This window comes from Anomaloglossus baeobatrachus, chromosome 2 (genome assembly GCF_048569485.1).
Source record: "Anomaloglossus baeobatrachus isolate aAnoBae1 chromosome 2, aAnoBae1.hap1, whole genome shotgun sequence".
In the NCBI taxonomy this organism is placed as follows: domain Eukaryota; kingdom Metazoa; phylum Chordata; class Amphibia; order Anura; family Aromobatidae; genus Anomaloglossus; species Anomaloglossus baeobatrachus.
In genome coordinates, this window is record NC_134354.1 from 123067148 (window position 1) to 123089875 (window position 22728).

General features: G+C 40.8%; 1 protein-coding gene across 1 annotated transcript in view; it reads left to right on the forward strand.

The window, feature by feature from the left end:
• Positions 1 to 357: 357 nt before the first annotated feature.
• NOS2 (nitric oxide synthase 2) overlaps positions 358 to 22728 on the forward strand; it is a 75322-nt gene continuing 52951 nt past the window's right edge. Inside the window, exons 1-7 of the mRNA XM_075333237.1 lie at positions 358 to 467; positions 12714 to 12786; positions 14422 to 14544; positions 18682 to 18830; positions 19209 to 19371; positions 19752 to 19843; positions 21478 to 21619. Coding sequence (XP_075189352.1) covers positions 358 to 467; positions 12714 to 12786; positions 14422 to 14544; positions 18682 to 18830; positions 19209 to 19371; positions 19752 to 19843; positions 21478 to 21619 — 852 coding nt within the window. The remainder of the gene's footprint in view (positions 468 to 12713; positions 12787 to 14421; positions 14545 to 18681; positions 18831 to 19208; positions 19372 to 19751; positions 19844 to 21477; positions 21620 to 22728) is intronic.

Genomic DNA, 22728 nt, shown 5'->3' on the forward strand with positions numbered 1-22728 from the left:
TTACCATTATGAGTTTTTTGTTTTTCAAAATTAACCCCTTCAATAACCTGTCTCCATAGCTAACAGTAAAAAAAAATAGTTCCACCTAGAAAACCCTGCAGCTGATAGTGATCTTTTCAGTATAATATGCTTTTTACAGCAGCTAATTAGCCTTGAAGGTCATGTATTTTAGAGTGCAGAGAGGATGTCACCCTGTATTACTGTGAGAAAAAAAAAGTTTCCTGAACTAATAGCTGCAACTTTTTTTTTTTTTCTGAAGCTTGGTCCTATTTGTTTATGCAGAAGACCGGCCCTCTGGGGAGATTATTTTTTTTTGCACCTTGTGGTAAGATTTGCCTTATCGCTGACACTTGAACAATGATGTGCCCATGGAAGCTGAATCTGAGATCTGGAAACATCAAGAAAAAAAAGCCACATGATGTAATAGATCTGAACAACAACCTGCCCAGGAATGAGACACATCCCAGGTAAGAAGATCGTCCCCGACATAGGACTGTATACATTCTATCCAGCACTAAGGATGTTATTGAGGTTAATAGTTCAATTATTTCCATTTCTTCTTTATACAGTAAAATCTTCATTATTTTATATTATTTTCATCATCATTGACTTTTACAAGCTGCTATAATGTTAACTAAGCATATAAAAGACAAGAAGACAAACTTGTAGATGTGTGACCACACGCAGCAGAGCCGGGTTTGGTACAATTATTGTTATACCTGTAGAATATTTTTTGTTACTTTTGTGTTTGTTTATTTATATTAACAGTTACATTGTTTGTAATGATATGTTCTAGATGGTTGGATCTTTCACTGTCACATACTCTATATCACCTGCTACTGTCACATACTCTATATCACCTACTACTGTCACATACTCTATATCAGCTGCTACTGTCACATACTCTATATCACCTGCTACTGTCACATACTCTATATCAGCTGCTACTGTCACATACTCTATATCACCTGCTACTGTCACATACTCTATATCACCTGCTACTGTCACATACTCTATATCACCTGCTACTGTCACATACTCTATATCACCTGCTACTGTCACATACTCTATATCACCTACTACTGTCACATACTCTATATCAGCTGCTACTGTCACATACTCTATATCACCTACTACTGTCACATACTCTATATCACCTGCTACTGTCACATACTCTATATCACCTACTACTGTCACATACTCTATATCACCTGCTACTGTCACATACTCTATATCACCTGCTACTGTCACATACTCTATATCACCTGCTACTGTCACATACTCTATATCACCTGCTACTGTCACATACTCTATATCACCTGCTACTGTCACATACTCTATATCACCTACTACTGTCACATACTCTATATCACCTGCTACTGTCACATACTCTATATCACCTACTACTGTCACATACTCTATATCACCTGCTACTGTCACATATTCTATATCACCTGTTAATGTCACATACTCTATATCACCTGCTACTGTCACATACTCTATATCACCTACTACTGTCACATACTCTATATCACCTGCTACTGTCACATACTCTATATCACCTACTACTGTCACATACTCTATATCACCTGCTACTGTCACATACTCTATATCACCTGCTACTGTCACATACTCTATATCACCTGCTACTGTCACATACTCTATATCACCTACTACTGTCACATACTCTATATCACCTGCTACTGTCACATACTCTATATCACCTACTACTGTCACATACTCTATATCACCTGCTACTGTCACATACTCTATATCACCTACTACTGTCACATACTCTATATCACCTGCTACTGTCACATATTCTATATCACCTACTACTGTCACATACTCTATATCACCTGCTACTGTCACATACTCTATATCACCTACTACTGTCACATACTCTATATCAGCTGCTACTGTCACATACTCTATATCACCTGCTACTGTCACATACTCTATATCACCTGCTACTGTCACATACTCTATATCACCTGCTACTGTCACATACTCTATATCAGCTGCTACTGTCACATACTCTATATCACCTGCTACTGTCACATACTCTATATCACCTGCTACTGTCACATACTCTATATCAGCTGCTACTGTCACATACTCTATATCAGCTACTACTGTCACATACTCTATATCACCTGCTACTGTCACATACTCTATATCACCTACTACTGTCACATACTCTATATCACCTACTACTGTCACATACTCTATATCACCTGCTACTGTCACATACTCTATATCAGCTGCTACTGTCACATACTCTATATCACCTGCTACTGTCACATACTCTATATCACCTACTACTGTCACATACTCTATATCAGCTGCTACTGTCACATACTCTATATCAGCTGCTACTGTCACATACTCTATATCAGCTACTACTGTCACATACTCTATATCACCTGCTACTGTGACATACTCTATATCACCTACTACTGTCACATACTCTATATCAGCTGCTACTGTCACATACTCTATATCACCTGCTACTGTCACATACTCTATATCACCTGCTACTGTCACATACTCTATATCAGCTGCTACTGTCACATACTCTATATCAGCTACTACTGTCACATACTCTATATCACCTGCTACTGTCATATACTCTATATCACCTGCTACTGTCACATACTCTATATCACATACTCTATATCAGCTGCTACTGTCACATACTCTATATCACCTGCTACTGTCACATACTCTATATCACCTGCTACTGTCACATACTCTATATCAGCTGCTACTGTCACATACTCTATATCAGCTGCTACTGTCACATACTCTATATCAGCTACTACTGTCACATACTCTATATCACCTGCTACTGTCACATACTCTATATCACCTGCTACTGTCACATACTCTATATCACCTGCTACTATCACATACTCTATATGAGCTACTACTGTCACATACTCTATATCACCTGCTACTGTCACATACTGATATCAGCTGCTACTGTTACATACTCTATATCAGCTGCTACAATCACATACTCTGTATCAGCTGCTACAATCACATACTCTATATCATCTGCTACTGTCACATACTGATATCAGCTGCTACTGTCACATACTATATATCAGCTGCTACTGTTACATACTCTATATCACCTGCTACTGTCACATACTGATATCAGCTGCTACTGTCACATACTATATATCAGCTGCTACTGTTACATACTCTATATCATCTGCTACTGTTGCATACTCTGTCAGCTGCTACTGTCACATACTCTGTATCAGCTGCTGTGACCTGTGATATATACAGTATGCAGTGTAATAGATATTAAAGAATAACCCACATTTATGCAGGTTGTAATGGCATTTATAGGAGAAATCACATATGGCCCAATGTTTGATTATTAACGGATATGTGTCCTAGTCTTCATGTCTGTAGATACTGTATATTAGTGTGACTTATGCCATAACATCAATCTCCCAGTGGGGAAGCTCAATGTCCCTATGGGCAATAAAGTTTTGTGCAACCAGTACAAGATATCTAACATAGTTGAATTTGTTTTTCCAAACAGGTAGGAGTCACAGTAAGTAGTGATGAGTGAGCACTAACTTTTCGGGTTCGGATTATCCCAATTTTCTTGAAGATTTCCCATAAATAAGCTTGAGTTCCCCACTGACTTGCATTAGGTTCATTATTCGTGAAGAATACTGGAATAGTACTAGGCATTTGGTATGAATAATCCTAACACGAATATTTAGTATTCGCTCATCACTACTATTGGTGCAATGTTACTGCAGCTCATAGGTGACTAAATGTTATTGCGGAGCTCCAGCCTTATGACAGAAACCTCGCTCGGCTCACGTGCCCCCAGTTATAATATATTCTATTGTGTCAATAACGATCGTTTTTAAATTACATTGATTAGAATCTAAAATTCATGATTGAAAAACAGGTGACAACTTGTGAAACTGCACTAAAGGGAGGTGCAGGAAATCTCGGGGGACGCTCCTTAGAAAGTTTCTCAAATAGAAACTGATATGTAAGATGAAGTAATGTTTATAGATGAATATCTTAGAATTATTGAAATCTTTATTCTCCAGTTATTTACAGAAAAGACTTATACATTCGGGAATGTGCACACATTGAATATTTGGTTGCAGAAATTTCTGCACTTCTTGGCTGGAAAAACGCAGAGGCAAAAATACACAATTTTGCCACATTTTTGATGCATTTTTCATGCTTTTTTTCAATTAAATTCAATGTGGGAAAAACGCAGACAAAAACACTGAAGGAATTGCCATGCTGCAGTTTATTTTCTGCATCAAATCTGCAAGGGGAAAATATTCAACGTGCACAAAACTTTAGGATTCTCATAGACTTTGCTGGCATCAGGATTTGCTTGCAGTTTGGAAACAAAACCACTCAAAAATGCATAAAAAAAGCGATAAGAAACACACTGTGTGCACAGAAAATGTCCGTAGTGAAAAAAAAAAAAAAGCCGATTCCATGCGCTCTGCCTGCAGCTCCTCCCATAGACAGAGCAGGGGCTGCAGGCAAAGCGCACGGAAGAAGTGACATGTCACTACTTAGAACGCGCGCTTCGGCCAGCCGCCGAAGCGCTGCGCTCTAAGGCTATGTGCCCACGCTGCGGATTTTGCGCGGATTTTGCCGCGGATTTGCCGCGGATTTACTGCGGATTTTCCGAAAATCTGCAGCAGCGGCACTTCCAAGCCATTTCAATGGCATTTTGGAAATGCTGTGTCCATGCTGCGGATTTTTACGCGGCGGATTTGCCGCGGATTTTGATCCAGAAAAATCTGCAGCATGTCAATTATTCTTGCGGATTTTGGTGCGGATTTTGGGTATAGAATGGGGAAAAAAAAAATCCGCATCAAAATCCGCGGCAAAACAGCGGTAATCCGCGGTAAATCCGCGATAAATCCGCGGCAAAAATAAGGTGCGGATTTGCCGCGAAAGTCGCGGATTTTCATGCAGAAAAATCCGCAGGTACATTCTACCGTGGACACATAGCCTAAGACGCCACGTGCGCACGGCTCCTGCATAATCTTCATACATTATGCAGGGGACGCAGGACGCATGCAGTTACGCTGCGCTACAAAGCACAGCATAACTGCATGTAATTACGCAACGTGTGCACATAGCCTAACACTGAAAATTTTACTTTGTAACCAGCAGTGTATCAATATGCTATTATTCTGTATGTGACACAGTATTAGGCCAGAGTCACACTTGCGAGTGACTCGCACAAGTCTTGCATCGGCATCACCCGGCATGGCCGTACTCTCTCTGGACAGGAGCGTTTCAGCTGCATAGAAATACATGCAGCCGACCCGCTCCTATCAGTAGAGAAGCCAGCCGCGCCGGGTGATGGGATCCGATAATCGTGCAAGTCACACGTTATCACCTTATGGTGATGGTTATACCAGTCATTTTATGATAGAAACCAACTTCAGATTTTGCAGCTGCTTCATTTCAAATTTGCAAGAAATGTTCCCAGTTTCTAATTTTTTTTCCAATCCAGAGTTGTATTATTAGTAGTATTATTGGAACTAGGGCAATGTAACAAACTTAATATGTGAACTTAACTGGAACTTTTTTATGTATTGATCTATTGGATTATTATAACATTTCTTTCAGGACCCTTTTTATTATTTTTATACAGGGATTTTTTCTTTATTTTCAGAATTTTTAGGCTTATATGAAAAAAAGACAACACATTCTATTTTTATACATAACATTTAGGGTTCTATTAATCAAAGGATTTACACCAGAATTCTGAAAAGTGGCAAATATTTAGCATAATGCTGAGTTTCTCCATTTTTTTGAGACATTGGGTCTTTTTAGCTCAGTTTCAGGCCTCTGCCACACTCACGTGAAATTCACGCACGTGCCGAGAGACACGTATTTTCCCTGCGTGTTGCGTGCAGGTAAGTGCGTGTCTCTGGTACGTGCGTGACACGTGTGTTCTACGTGTGCTATCCGCGATAGCACACGTAGAATCAGTAATTATTATACTCACCTGGTCCTTCCTGCTGTCCGCGCTGCTGTCCGTGGTGCTGATCCTCGGTCTCCAGCCCTCCCGTCTCCCCGCTGCTGCTGCTGCCAGGCAGTGAAGTGAATATTCAATGAGAATAATGAGCGGCGGTCGGCAGCAAGAGGCAGCAGCGGCAGAGACAGGAGGGCTGGAGAAGGTGAGTAAATGTTTTGGTTTTTTTTCACTGACATGTGTGTTTTCTCCGGCGCGTGTCACACGGGACCGCATCCACACTACACCCGTGTGGTACGGGTGCGGGCCGTGTGACACCCGTGCTGCCGGTGAAAAAACGGACATGTCAGCGCTTTGAAAATCGCACACACGTACAAACGCACACGGACACACGTTCCGTGTGGTTTTACGTGTGTGTGCCTGCTACAATAGGGTAGCATTGGTTAAAGTGTCTCCGTGCCGCCGGTACGTGTAAAAAATGACAAACACGTGCCAGAGGCACGGATGTGTGGCGCAGGCCTCAGGCAGCTCCACCAACATGGGCAGAGCGGGGGAGGATCCAGGACAGGACAGGGCATGGATACACCTACACATCATGCTGGCATTCCGTATGACAGAAATGTTAGTACAGTCACTGACCAGAGTAACATTTCTGGTATGGCGCTTGCCACTGAAACCATGCGCCAAGGGGGGTTGTCCAATACTTTTACATTGATAGACTATCCTTAAGGCCTCTTTCACACGTCCGTGCCTCCGGTACGTGTTTGGTCAGTTTCCTCACGTACCGGAGACACGTACACATATAGACCTTGTTATCACGGATAACACACGGAGAACACACGTGTGCCATAAACACGGCTCACGGAGGGCAAAACGCACCTTTGACACGTCCGTTAAAAACGTGCGTGGTTTTTCACGGACGTGTGAAATAGGCCTAAGGGTATGTGCGCACATTGCTTTTTACCTGCTTTTTACCTGCTTTTTTGCTGCTTTTTAATGCCAAAATGGATGTGTTCTTCTATTCAAGCAAAGTCTATGGGAATTTGGGTTTCTTGTTCACACTATGTTGTTCAAAATGCTGCCTTTTTGTGGCAGAACTTTGGTCAAAAACTCAGCTTTGCAGTGCAAAACCCAAATGGCAAAAACAATTGACATGTTGCTTCTTTGAAAAGCTGAGTTTTTGACCAAAGTTCTGCCACAAAAAGGCAGCATTTTGAACAACATAGTGTGAACAAGAAACCCAAATTCCCATAGACTTTGCTTGAATAGAAGAACACATCCATTTTGGCATTAAACAGCGCAGAAGAAAAAGCAGCAAAAAAGCAGGTAAAAAGCAGGTAAAAAGCAACGTGCGCACATACCCTTAGATAGGTCATTCACGTCTGATCAGCCGGGGTCCGACACCCCGTATCCCCACCATTCAGCTGTTCTCAGGTCCGCTGCCGGCAGCAGGAGCCAGGTACTGCACATTCGCCTCCTATTGATTTGAATGTTTGAAATATGTTCAGCATTCTTTTTTTTTTTACTTTCTAGTAGTACACCCTGTTTAGGATAGACTGCATATTTTGTATTCCTTTCAATACGCACTATCATACAGCCAATGACCACGTGGCTGCTACGGAGCCCTTGAGTCGAGGGCCTGGTGGCAGAACTGGTACCGCCCCCCACCAGGCACCACACCTTGAACTGTATTGGCATCAACAATGCCGATACAGGTGAAAGTAATGATGAAAGAGGGATAGCTCTGCTGTCCACTCCCTCCTTCATCATTCTCCCTCTCTGTCTGAGCTCTGGTGTTTCAGTGCAGCAGGCATTATGACATTATTACTGCTTGCCAAATGTGCCGAGATGTGCAAAGCTGCAGAACACAAGCTAAGGAGACCGGCAAATAAGCGGCGAAAAGAGGATAGGTAGGAATTTGGGTTTTTTTTGTTTTGGGGTGTGTATTATGCTAGTTGGAGGACTGTGGGAAGTGCATTATAATATATGGAGGACTATGGGTGGCATTATTATGTAAGGCAATGTGGGGCCCATTGTACTAGATGGAGGACTGGGGGGAGCATAATACTATATGGAGGACAATGTAGGGCCTATTATACTATGTGTAGGTCATGATGATGATATTTGGAGGGCTATGAGGGAACCTTTATACTTTATGGAGGGCTGTGTAGGGGGCTATTATACAGTGTGAAGTGGTGTGGGGCCATTATACTGTATGAAGGCCCATTATATTGCATGGAGGGTTATGTGAGGGTCACAGCTGGGGATCATACTGTGTTGGGGGTCACCATACTTTTCCGTGTTATTTGAGGGGGGAGTACAGTAGAGTCATCACACTTTGGGTTTGGAGGAATTCACTGGGTAGTATCAGTGTTTGTGGCTCACTTTTGTTGCCATCAAAAGTTATATGTGCAATGAAAGGAGAATCTAGGGGCTTCAGTAGGAGATAGGTGGAAAATTACTGTGCTGAAAAGTTGTGAGATATCATGTGATTGAGGAATTATTTTTTTTTTTTTTGGGGGGGTGGGGCCTGCTATGGGGCCCCACGATTTCAATATATGCCTCTGTCCATACACCACATGTGTCAGTATATAAAATCAATCATTCTGGAGTTTGCCATTGGGTGACATGACGCTTGAGATCACGTTCTCTGCAAAGTCGCACATATTCTAGTGATTACCAGAACCTCTAACAGAACCTTGTGACTTAAGCTAGGTTGATTAGAAGCTGATTGATATTTTTTTTTTTTTTTTAATTACATATTAATATTATTTATTATTATTATTATTATAATAATAATTAGTGGAGCGGACATTGCCCAAGGATCTGCCCCGTTTAGCCACACATCTACAACCTTCCTCATACTATAATCTTAGTTCACCATCATATTTGAGTATTATTTGTTTGATTTTATTAAATTGTGAGTTGTGGTATTTGTGGGGTTTTTTTTTTTTAGTAAGGGATTTGTCTATATATTAAAAAATAAAACAAAAAAAACCTTGATGTTCAAATAAGTATTCCGAATCAGATTTTTACTATACCCTGGTGTAGACCACTTTTATACAAAAAATAAAGTATGGGAAATACCATTCTCCAATCCTCTAGCTGTCACCTCAAGACGTGCAGCAAAATTGCAAGAAAAGTGCAATTCCACAATTGTCGTTTTTGTGTTTTGTTTTTTTTTTTGTTTTTTTTTTATTTTTTTTTTTTTATTCTTGTTTTTTTGTTCCTCACCCATTACCAGATGCACTATATGGTAAAACGTACCCAGTAATATGATTCCCCCAGAGCAGTATACGTGCATAGATACCAAACATGTAGGGGTTTTTTGTTTGCGAATTATTATTATTTTTTTTTTTTAAATTTCTAAAAAAAAATGTCCCTTTTGAGACCTGTAACATTCCTATTTTTTGGGCATTTGGAGCTATGTTGCTTATTTTTTGCGCCTTTAGTTGTCGGTTTTTACTATCATTTTGGTGTAGATACGATGTTTTGATTGCTTTTTATTGCAATGTTGCGAAGGCCCCAAAAAAAACCATAATTCTGGCGTTTCGATTTTTTTCTTTACGCCATTTACGGATCATATTAATTTTATATTTTGATCGGACATTTCTGAAAGCAGAGATGCCAAATGTGTCTTTTTTTGTTTATTTTCACTTTTTATTATATTAGTTCTCCTATAGGACTTGAAGCAGTGATCATCCAATAGCGTGTGCTGTACAGCACCGCTCAGTACAGCATAAATCACAATCTCCTATGAATGTAGGTTCTCAGCCGGCATTCACAGGATGATCATCGTAAAAAGACCCAAGGGTCATTGGCTGACCCCCCCCCCCCCCCCCCACTGTCATAACAACCCATCAGCTCCCCATGATAACATCACGGGGTTGCTGATGGGAGCAGAGAATGACTTGCTCCCTGCCGCTGCATGTTAAATCCTATTCTCTTAGATTGGCAGTGGTATTTAATATCCGTGGGCAGATCTCTGATCCACCAGTGGCTGTTAACGGCACGTCTGCTGATCAAATCATCCAATGTGTAAGGAAAAATGCGGGCTCTGTGTCCGATCCTCCATCTAAACAAGAGACCCGACATATGACGCAAATATGTTATGTCGTGAAGGAGTTATGGGTGCCTAGAGCGCCAGAAATGCATCGGGGTTTTATCCTGTTTGTCATTACTTCATTTAATGGACTAGAATTAATAAAAAAAAATTGTTTTATCTACCGGATGGATGTGCTGAGAACTCCTTGTTCCTTCTGCCACATTGCTGCGCTCCACCAGCTGTCAATCTCAACACCCACTGGCAACATCTTCTCCTGGCTCTTCAGCATCGACTGACATCCTGAGCTTTGTTTTTCCTTTCTACCTACATCATTAAAAACACTGTACATTATTGATGGCTATTATTCTGGTTGAATGTAGCAATGGAAGTGCTCCAACAGGAATCCCTTATCAGTTGATAATAACAAAGAGTAATAAGGGTACCTTCACACTTAGCGATGCAGCAGCGATCCGACCAGCGATCTGACCTGGTCAGGATCGCTGCTGCATCGCTACATGGTCGCTGGTGAGCTGTCAAACAGGCAGATCTCACCAGCGACCAGTGAACAGCCCCCAGCCAGCAGCGACGTGCAAGCGACGCTGCGCTTGCATGGAGCCGCCGTCTGGAAGCTGCGGAGACTGGTAACTAAGGTAAACATCGGGTATGGTTACCCGATGTTTACATTAGTTACCAGCGCACACCGCTTAGCTGTGTGGGCAGGGAGCAGGGAGCCGTGCACACTGAGCGCTGGCTCCTTGCTCTCCTAGCTACAGTACACATCGGGTTAATTAACCCGATGTGTAATGCAGCTACATGTGCAGAGAGCAGGGAGCCGCGCACACTGCTTAGCGCTGGCTCCTTGCTCTCCTAGCTGCTGTACACATCGGGTTAATTAACCCTATGTGTACAGCAGCTACATGTGCAGAGAGCCGGAGCCGGCAGCACAGGCAGCGTGAGAGCTGCAGAGGCTGGTAACTAAGGTAAATATCGGGTAACCACCTTGGTTACCCGATGTTTATCTTGGTTACAAGCTTACCTCAGCTGTCAGACGCCGGCTCCTGCTCCCTGCTCGCTTCATTTGTCGCTCTCTCGCTGTCACACACAGCGATCTGTGTGTCACAGCGGGAGAGCGCCTTTGAAGAAAACGAACCAGGCCTGTGTGTAACGAGCAGCGATCTCGCAGCAGGGGCCAGATCGCTGCTCATTGTCACACACAGCGAGATCGCTAATGAGGTCACTGCTGCGTCACCAAAAGCGTGACTCAGCAGCGATCTCGGCAGTGAGCTCGCTGTGTGTGAAGCAACTCAAAGATAGATCAGTAATAAACAACTTACCATACAAAGTATCAGAGGGGGAGGATAGTAGGGATGAAAGGTGAAGAAATTAGAGCAGGTGACCATAGGGTTCCATAGAATAGAAAGTGTGAGAATCAGTTGTCTAGCTGACCATTAAGGCTATGTACACACTGTTTATCTGCCCACTGTTTTTAGGCTAGGGTCATGTCACCATATTTTCTCCATCCAAGAAAAAATGTCTGATTATGCTAATCAGTCTATTTTTCTCCGATGTGGAGAAGCATAAAAAAAGAAAAATCTACATCTTTTCCATTCTGCCTTTTCGTGAAAATTGGATCCCATTCAGACATCGTCCAAATGCGTTTTTTTTTGTTTTTTTTTTTTACACACAGCCATAGATTTGAATGGCTGAGTGTGATCCGATTTACACAGGAAAATCGTTTGTACTAAGATTTTTTTTTTTTTTTTTTTTCCTTGGTTCGTTCTGTCCAAAGGAATAAAAATGAACATGTGCACTGCTTCATTAAATAACATTAATCTGAATGTAATCTAATGGTTTGTCAAATCACACTTTAACGGACAATATGGCCATCAGATGCATGCACTCAGAAGGTAAATGCCCGGCAGTTACCATAGGCAGTAAGGAAGCCCAGGGAACTCTCCATCATTGGGACCAATTATGATGTATACTGCATGCTATAGATTTCTTGGCATTGGCCCTTTCAATAGAAAAGCACTGTCTGCTGCAATTTCCTGTACGACCAAAAGATCAAACAATATGCCGGTGCGTACAGCCGGTTAGAGGCCAACAAAAACCCACACTTCTGGCATCTGTCTACTGAATGGAGGTTTACAGCATAATTACAGTGCATGTCGGAGATGTTTCCTATATATGCTGTAGGCTAAATGTACAGCCTCGGTGTTCGCCTGGCCGTAGCCATTTTTATGTCATGATGAATGACTCTTGCATTAATATTGACGTTAAAAGGACCTATTGGGGGGGGGAGGGGGTTCTAATTTTTAAAAAGGGGATCCCTTCTTCTATTAGGCAGGATCAGAAATTCCAGGCAAAGATTGGATCTTGAGATCAGAGAACCTGGTGCAACTATATCCTACAAGGTCACCCATATAAATCAATTTTTTTTGGGGGGGGGGGGGGGATATGTAGTATATTATATGATCAATTTATTTTACGTGTCACATGCCATTAAGAAGTAAAATGTTTAACCTGTAACTTAGTAACAACAAAGGGGAAGCAAATATCATATGTAAATGTCACAAAAGATAAAATAGAACATTTGAATAAAAGAAAGAAATGAATGTGTCTGAAATTACCGCTCGCTATTAACCACCCGGGGACATTTTTATTTTTTTTTAGTTCGTTGAAACAGGAGGATGTTAAATCTAATGGCACAAAAAGTGAAATGGCCGAAATTAAAGCAGGATTAGAGGTAAGTGCTGAATGATAAGACCGTTTTGTCTGGGATAATTACTATGGCTATTGCCACTGATGTATCCCATAAAACAGTATATAATATTAAAGAAATAAAGTTGTGTTTGCCGCCTGAATATTAAAATCAGAAATTACATAATTTAAATCAGGGTTCATTATAAATATACGGTGCAATCGCAACAAAGTACACAAAGGTAAGGCTATGTACGTAACTCTCCGGTCACTTCATGGTCGCCTGGAGAGGAGGGTGTACTTCATCTTTTCCTGGTGATTGTAATAATGTAGAATAATTCGATGGAGCTCCATTCATTTCAGTTGCCATAAACTTTGTTCCAACTCTGGTAGCACACAAAGGGATTGGTAATATATGAAAAATCATTCAACCTGCTTTAAAAAAATAATGCGCGCACACACACACACACACACACACACACACACACACACGTCTACATTATTTCTATTTTTTTATTTTTGAGAAGGCTGTGCAATTTATCAAATATTTTAAACTCTCTGAATCTGGTAATTTCCATTATATAATTGTCAGCAGAGTTTGCCAATTCATTACAAAGACCTTTTATTCATCTATTTCAGTCATCATGAAATAATGTACTGACAGCTCTCATCTCACAGCACTGTCAGTTCTGCTCTCCTCCCCCACACTAGATATTGTAAAACTAAGAGAAAAGAGAGCGCAAAAGTCTTACCAGAATATTAAAATAAAAGTGTTACTGTACACTCAGTGTGGTTGTGAAAGTCACAACCAACACAAAAAGCACACAGATAATGGGCCGCTCTCATCTCACAGCACTGTCAGTTCTGCTCTCCTCCTCCTCACTAGATATTAGCATTGAGATCTGTGTGATCTGGGAAGGAGAGGTGTCTGTCATATACGGTATGTGTTAGCCAATCACACAGAGAAAGCCAGTTCTGAATTTCACTGGGAAAGTTCTTTGTTTTCCCCTGCATGATGCCTCCTACGTACGATTGGTCAACACCATTCAAGGGAAAAAGTACACGCCCCCAGAGAAGAATCTCTACTAACACCCTCTAATGGGAAATTGGTTTATAGTTTTTTTTCATGCTTATATCTCCTCCAATGAGATGAGAAATTTAAAAAAATAACAACCAAACAACATTTTATTTAGCTTTGCAGCCACTATTCAATGATATAGCCAGTTTAAAATGCTAGAACTGGTAAAAGATCCTTTTTAAACAATAGTTAATTTTCTGCTTATAAATTCTATTTAAGAGAAACTGTAAAGTGGATGTTGCTTCCTAGGGGATGGCGGGCCTCTGAGCTGGCACTTTTTTTTGCTCTCAATGTAACTCAGCCCTGATTTTATCTCTTAAAAAAAAAAAAAAAAAGTGCATAAAATGAGCACATATGTTTTATATCTTCATATTTCCAGCCCATATTTTGAGACATAGCCCTCAATAGGATCAAACCACATCCTGATCCACCCTCATTCCACTCTTTATCAGTTTGACAACCTGAAAATTCAAATGGTGCTAATCTTTACTCTTCAAGGGCCATGTTCCAGCCCTGATTTGGAAATTGGGACAGTGTCACAGCAGGGAAGGCTATTCATCTTTTATCTCTCATTTTTCTGATAACTATATGTTTGCATTTCAGAAGAGTGCTCCGGAAAATCATGTACATTGTTGCAAAAAAATGGTTTGCCCTAAATACTTAAATCTAAAAAACTACGAGAATGGAAAGATTTGGCAAGACACATTACATCTGAATGCAAAACAGGTATGTGATATGGTACCAAGTCTACCATACCTTTAATCTAATCCACTTTAGTGATAAATTTGGGTATTGTCAAATGCAAAAAATCTTTTGGTGAATATGGATAAAACACAGATCAATGCATGAACTGTATCAGGACCTTTCATATTACTATTCAGTTCCACCATAGAAATTAGACAATTCTACTTGAAATCAATGGATAGTCCGAATAATACATGGATGGTCCTCATTTAGTGACTATACACTCTGGCTCGTAGATCTTAAGCAGAGGAGTAACATTCTATAATGCTCGCTTTAATGCTGGAGCTGGTAGCATTGCAGGAGCAGGACACTGCCAAGTCTATAGCAACTGGCAGCACAAACATTGGCCGGTCTGTGCCGTGGATTGTCAGCCTTAGGCCCTGTGCGCACGCTGCGGATTTGACGCTGATTTGCTGCAGAAAATGTGTCTAACATTGCTGCAGTCATTCCCCAGCAAATTCTATGGGTTTTAAAAAATGCTGTGCGCACACTGCCTTTTTTATATGTATATGTATATGTATGTGTATATATATATATATATATATATATATATATCTGCGGAATTAATGAGCATGTCACTTAATTTCCGCAGAAACCTCCAGTTTTTGCCATAGATAATGGTAAGAATCCGCAGGGACCAACTTGTGGAAAATCCGCTGCAAAACCGTGGCAAAATTGCAAGAGCGGTTTTACCTTGGTTTTTACCGCGGGTGCAGGATTCTTTCAGAGGGTTTTTGTTTTTGTTTTTTGTTTTAGTTTTTTTTCAGAGAAGGGCACTTTTTTGTGCGCACATAGCCTAATAAAGTGAATTAAAAAGATGATTTATGCATGTTTTTAGTGTATTTAAAAAATCTTAGGGTAAAGGTAGAGATCTATCAGTGGCCTTACAGTATGAAAAGCACAGTTAATGATACGTAAAACACATACAGTAGTAGCATATTTACAGTATCTAGCCCATTGTGAAATATTTGGAGGTTTAAAGGTTAGTTTTGGAAAACTTCTGCTCCACAGCTATAGTTTGGTGTTAAAAACAAACAGACCCTTTCCAGGTCCAGCACTGAGCTTTTTTGTTTCTGCACCTATTGTCTGCAGTGCTGTCATCAGTGAGCTTAGTGGCTGAAACCTTCTGCTCTGGAATAGCTGCTAAGCTTAGTTACTGGCTGCAACGCTGGCAACATGTCAGCTTTGCAGACCAAAAAGATGCTAGGAGATTCAGTGCCAGACCCAGGGATGGTGTGTAAAATGCAAATATTATTATTTATTTTTTTTTAATAAACTGCAGTTGGGGTACAGAGGTTTTCCTAAACTGGAAAATCCCTTTTAAAGGGAATCTGTCAGCAGGTTTTTGCTATGTAAGCTGAAGCTGGAATGCTGCAAGGGTTAACAGACATTTTAAGGGATGCCTGTCTTGTCAAGGTCTGATCTTTTTGTTTACTACTAGTTGCAGTACACAGCATTGCATGGGATAGTAACTAAGTGTCTCTCGCTATCCGTCTCTCCACCAAACTCATATTAAGGCCGTTGTTCCACTTGCGATTGTCTCATGTATCTTGCGCCGGTTTCGCGGTGCATCACCCATCTCACACTCTGCTCACAGGAGCAAGTCGGCTGCATATAGATGCAGGCAACCGACCTGGTCATGTGAGCAGCGTGCGAGTCCGTGACGGATGATGCACCGCGAAAGTCAAGCGAGATGCACACAAGACAATTGCAAGTGGGACACCGGTCTAACTGACACATAATCTGTCATATTAAGAATGTCCTTGGTTGCTATAGGCAACAAATCAGAGTTCCTATTAATGACCTGCTAGACTGCAGCTTGGCAAAATGTACGCGAGTAAGCTAAATTCCTTCTTTGAAAGTGTCTTGTGGACAGATGAGACTAAAATACTGCTTTTTCGCGAAGCCCATCATTCTACTGTTTACCTAAAAATGGAATAAGGCCTACAAAGAAAAAAAGAACATAGTACCTACAGTTAGATATAGTGGAGGTTCAAGAGATGTTTTGGGGTAGTTTTCATGCCTCTGACATAGTTTGCCTTGACACTGTGAAAGCATCGTGAAATCTGAAGCTCGCCAAAGAATTTTGGGTGGCATTGTAATCCCCAGTCTCAGAAAGCTGAGTTTGTGTCCTAGGCCATGGGTCTTCCAGCAGGACAATGACCCCAAACATTCTTCCAAAAGACCTCAGCAATGGATGGGGGCGGGGGACGCTGAAGAGATCTCAAGTGCAAGCAATGAGGAAAGAACTTATAATTGCTGTTGTGAGAAGGTGCCGTCAAATATGAGACCTGGAGCAGTTCACAAAGAGTCCAAAATTTCAGTTGAGAGGTGTAAGAAGCTTGTGGATGGTCATAGGAAGCAATTGATTGCAGTTATTTGTTCCAAAGTATGCAAACAAATAATAAGTTGAGGGTGCCAGCAATTTTGTCCGGACCATTTTTGGAGTTGTGTAAAATTATGCCTTTTTGTTGTCATTGTTCAAATACACACAAAGGAAACCAACCTTTATCTGCAATAATTTTCTAAGAGAAAAACTTCATTTTCTAGAAAATTTCAAGGGTGCCAACACTTTTGGCCATGAATTTATGTAATGGATATCCACACACAACATTAATGACCTAAAGACATATGGTGTGAATTGACTGGTTTAAAAAAATTAAAAAAAAAGCACATTTTAGGTTGTTTTTGTTTTTTTTTTTTGTTTTTTGTTTTTTTTTGTCTCCTAAAAAGTGTATAGATATAAATTGGGGCATAACAATAGTGAGTGCAGAGGTTGCTTTTGTGCTCAGGAGTCTAAGGACAAAAAATGTTCCTTTTACCCATTTGAGACTCAGGCTACTGAGGGTCCCTTTTAAAGTATTTGCATTGGCGCCCATTGTAAAGGAAGACCATAGACCATCGTACATGATACAGGACTCCTAAAAAGCAATGAAAAATACAATTTCACTTGCATGAAATAAGACTCGTACATCCACATCACAGGTCAGTAATTCAAAAAAAGGAAATGGCTTAAGGCTTAAGGTTACTTTAGCAGGCCAGTATATTCTGTGCGTTTGTAAAAAATATTGCCATATAATTTCTTCCAGTGTTATTGTGGCATGGGAGCCACAGTGGCATTGTTCTTCTCACCGGGATCAATGCTATGCTTGGAGGCAGTGTGGGGACCTCTCCTTGTCAGGAACATCACATGCAACATCTCCTACTCCAGGCCAGCAGGGGGAGCTCATAACCTGTTTTGAAGGGAGTCTCTCTGTACATGCTGACCTGGGGGAAGGGTGAGAGTGAACAGGAAGGAAGTGAGGCAGAACAGTGTTGGCGAGGAGAAAGAGCAGTCGCTGTTTGAGAGATTCTGTAAGAGTTTTCTAGGAACGAGTGTTAGGACAGGACACCGGTTACTGGGTACTAACGGTCAAGTAGCAAAACCCGGAGGGAAAGAAATTCTACATTCCTGGCCCACCTTAGTTCCAAGACGCAGCAGCAATCTGGAACCCGGGATTGCAGTAATACAAGCGGATCCCATAACCGGTTCACGTTGCCCATCACAGGGCACAGTTACCTTTAAGTAAAGAATGAGAGAAAGGGACGCTGTGCTGCTCCAGGCTGCAGCCACTCCCACCAAGAGCGCATAGAGAAAGGCCTCCAACCTGCCAGGCAAGGAGAGATCAACGCTGTTTCTGGGCTGACGGGACCACTGTAAACCTGGACTATTTCACGTGACTAGTAAAGGTAAAGAGGAATCTACTAACTTGTGTCATCCAGTTACTACCGGCATCCCAGCTCTCCACCCCATTGCCCCACTACAACCCCATCCTCCTTGGGCCCGCACTGACTGTGCGGAGTGATCACACCTGCTCTACACTACCACCAGCCCCAGCAAGGAACCCGGCAGCGGCAACTGATCCCTCGCCGCATACCACAGGTGGCATCATGACTAACTTTCCCAAATACCCCACTTTCCCCACCATTTACTGCACGCCTCGGGACAACGGAACCGGGCAAGACCACCCGTGACATCGCCTGACCCGACCCGAAAAGGCCCGGCAATGATTAGGTTAACCAAATGCCCCATGGAGTGCTGCATTATAACTATAATTGAATGAATAATTTTCTTTGCAGACCCTCAGCTGCCAGTCCACGGTTTGTCATGGATCAGTAATGAACCCCAAGTGCTATGTGAGAGGTCCACGGGATAAGCCGATACCGCAGGATGTTCTGTTACCTCAAGCCGTAGAGTTCATTAATCAATATTACAAGTCTTTCAAAGAGTAAGTTTTTCACATAGGTGGTTTAATGCATTAATGGTCCAGAAAAGTTTAATAGTGGTTTCTTGGCCTCTAAACCAAAATGTGTAAGATTTGCCCCTATGTACTGTGTTCTTAAGAGTGAAAGGAACCTTGAGGCCCCATCGTACAACAAGTCCTGCGTGCCACTGCTGTTTCTTTTACCAATAACTACACCTGAATTATATTTTGAGTAAACATTATTTAGAACAGACTTTCATTGTTATTTGGTCTTTAGCTTATTCCTATAACATGATACTAATTTACTAAAATCTGTCACTTATGGTGTCTCTAACCCATCATTCATTTTTAAACCTGACTGTATTAATCTTTAAATCCATTATATTCTTTAATTCACTTCAGGCCCCAAATTGAAAACTACCTTAATAGACTGGAAACTATTACCAAAGACATTGAACTTACAGGAACGTACCAGCTAACATACGAGGAGTTGGTATTTGCAGCTAAACAGGCTTGGAGAAATGCCCCCCGATGCATAGGGCGGATCCAGTGGAATAATTTGCAGGTAAAAAGATCTTCAGTACTTTTACGTCTGCTGGTGTCCAGGGCCAGTCTCCTAGGCTTCCTTTTTCTAGTAAGGGTCATTATCAGAAATTTGCTGCAGCCAATCAGTAGCTGATGATTGGCTGCAGCAGTCAAATTCTATCTGAGCCAGAAGAATGTCTCCGAGCAAGTTTCTCCAGCTCAGAAGGATAACCACTTCGGCTCCTTGATCTTCTGGCCAAAAAAAGAACCCAGGAGACCAGTGATTGACACCAGCAGGAGTATGGAGGAACAGGGGCAGGTAGTTGTCTGTGTTTTTTTTTTTTTTTTTGTTTTTTTTTAGCACTATGGGCTGATCTTATAAACTCTCTTAATCGTACCTTTTGCTTATTTAAATTAAAGGTGTTCGATGCCAGACAGTGCAAGACGGCTCAAGAAATGTTCCAGCTTATCTGTCGTCATATAAAGTATGCTACAAATGGTGGCAACATAAGGTGATGCTTCTCTATTATATTTGAAGCTCTAAGAGATATATATATATATATATATATATATATATATATATATTTTCTATGATTTGAGTTTGAATATTTGTAGGATGTGTAAAATACAAAGCCAATCTGAACATATTTTTCCAACTGCTTTTCTACTGTAAAAATACTCTAAAATTTTGTAAAATGATCCTTAAATCTGATTTGAACGAATAAGTGACTAAAATTGGCCATGTTGTAAATATTCTTGGCACGGGGTTTGTTTGCAGTCTGTAACCAAGGGAAACACATGAATCTGCATAATAGCTGTAAAAATGGGTGGAGATGTTTAATCAATTTCCAACATTGCCGTAATTATTTTTTAGAAATATTGATTATAATATAAACACAAATTGCAAATATGGACATACTTTTTAAAGTTTAGCTCCAATTTTTAAACACCATTTATAGTTTCTATCTGAAGCTTAAATCAGACAGTCATGCTTTCCATGGATAGAACACGTAGCTATTATAGTCTACGGGTACACAACGTGTTCACGGCAGTTCTTCTGCAAAAAGAAAATAACAAATTGCCCAATCAAATCAATGGATCTGTGAAATTTTTCTTTACAGCATACAGTTGCCATCCTTGTTTCATCTAAATGCTGTCTGTATTTTAGTCTTCCATTGGTACATTTTTTTTTTTTTTTTTTTTAATATATTTTATTTATGTGATGAGAAAAATCGATGGTAAATATCTGCACAAAATGGATAAAAATCAGAGCTCTAGCACAATAATGAAACAGGTCATTTTTGTCTGTTTCATACACAAACGTGTGAATGTGGCCTAAATGTAACATTGTGTAACTTTTCAAGTATCTTGAATTATGTAAAGATGTAACAGACCTAAGTTTGTCAGATCGATGACATGATACTCTTAGAAACAAGATTTTTTATTTATTTATTTTTTTTTTTCAAAACTCTTCTAGATAAAGCTATTCTTAATTTGGTGATGTCTAAAGATAAGTTCCCACAAATATAGAAAACAAAATCCTTTTTTTTTTTTTTTTTCGTCTTCTCATCTGCATTTTCATCCATATGGCATCTGTTTTTATGTCAGCAGGTATTAAAATTTACAAAAAGTTTCCAATATTAAAAAAAAAATGCAATGTATCTGTAAAGTGGATGCTATATGGATCATTTGTATAGAATCTATTTTTTTTTTCTTTTTGTACACTCATCAGCGTGATAGTATGCAAACTGAAAATACAGCCATGTGAGTGTATTTCAAGAAGCATAAATAAGTATTTTCAATTAACTGTTGTCCTTTTCTTTTAACATTTTTAAAGCTGAATTTAACTTTTGCTGGGGGTTAGCTGAGACCCCAATATTTACTGAACTCTGATATAGTGTGTGATGGGTATTGTGCTGATATGTAGTGTTTCCTCCATCCCACAAAGAGCCGGGAAACCATGATGCATCCGAATCTTTGATCTCACATATGCCAAAACTGCAGATATGAGGATTCAGAGAAAATTATTTCATGAGAATGTTTCCAAAAACTGATGACAAACACACTTTTTTTTTATTTATTTATTTATTTATTTATTTTTTTGTGAAATTCAATTAACTTATTCCCCCTGAAAATCTTCTCTCAGGTCTGCGATTACTGTATTTCCTCAACGTACGGATGGGAAACATGATTTCAGAGTCTGGAATAGTCAGCTGATACGATATGCAGGGTATGAAATGGAGGATGGAGTCATCATTGGAGACCCTGCCAGTATAGAGTTTACAGAGGTATGCCATTCCAAGGAACTGTCATAGTATATACTGTCTTGTAAGTTTTGTTCTTCTATCAAGCACATGGATTCATTTGCGTATATTTTTTTTAACTATCCATTGCATCACTTTCCAGTTACTACACTATTTATTCATTTTTGTAACATGCACATAATTATTCTGTATATTAAAACTACACAGAACAAAAATATAAATGCAACACTTTCTTTGCTCCCATTTTTCATGAGCTGAACTCTTAAGGTCTAAAGGCCACTTTACACGCGATATCGGTACCGATATCGCTAGCGTGGGTACCCGCCCCCATCGGTTGTGCGACATGGGCAAATCGCTGCCCATGGTGCACAACATCGCCCAGACCCGTCACACTACTTACCTGCCCCGCAACGTCGCTGTGACCGGCGAAACGCCTCTTTTCTAAGGGGGTGGTTCGTTCAGCGTCACAGCGACGTCACAGCTGCATCACTTAACCGCCGCCCAATAGAAGCGGAGGGGCGGAGATGAGTGGGACGAACATCCCGCCCACCTCCTTCCTTCTGCATTGCGGGCGGGAGGCAGGTAAGGTGCGGTTCCTCGTTCCTGCGGTGTCACACGTACCGATGTGTGCTGCCACAGGAACGAGGAACAACTTCGTTACTGCTGCAGCAACGATATTTGAGAATGGACCCCCCCCCCCCCCCCCATGTCACTGATGAGCGATTTGGCACGTTTTTGCAACGATGCAAAATCGCTCAAAGGTGTCACACGCAGCAACATCGCTAATGCGACCGGATGTGCGTCACAAATTCCGTGACTTCAACGAGATCGCTTGAGCGATGTCGCAGCGTGTAAAGCGGCCTTTAGACTTCTATGTACACAAAAGGTTCGTTTTTTCTTTTTTTTTTTTTTTTTTTTTTTTTTTTTTCCTCTCAAATATTATTCACAAATTTGTCTAAGACCCCTTTCAGACATCAGGTACAAGCCACATGCATCGTTCTGGTCCTGCGTGTCACGTGTGACATCTGTGTTTGCATACATGTGACATCAATGTGACACATACCGTAGAAAACACAGGTGTTTGAAATGAAAAGATTTTCTATATTCACCTGTATCCAGCGCTATTTTTGTCG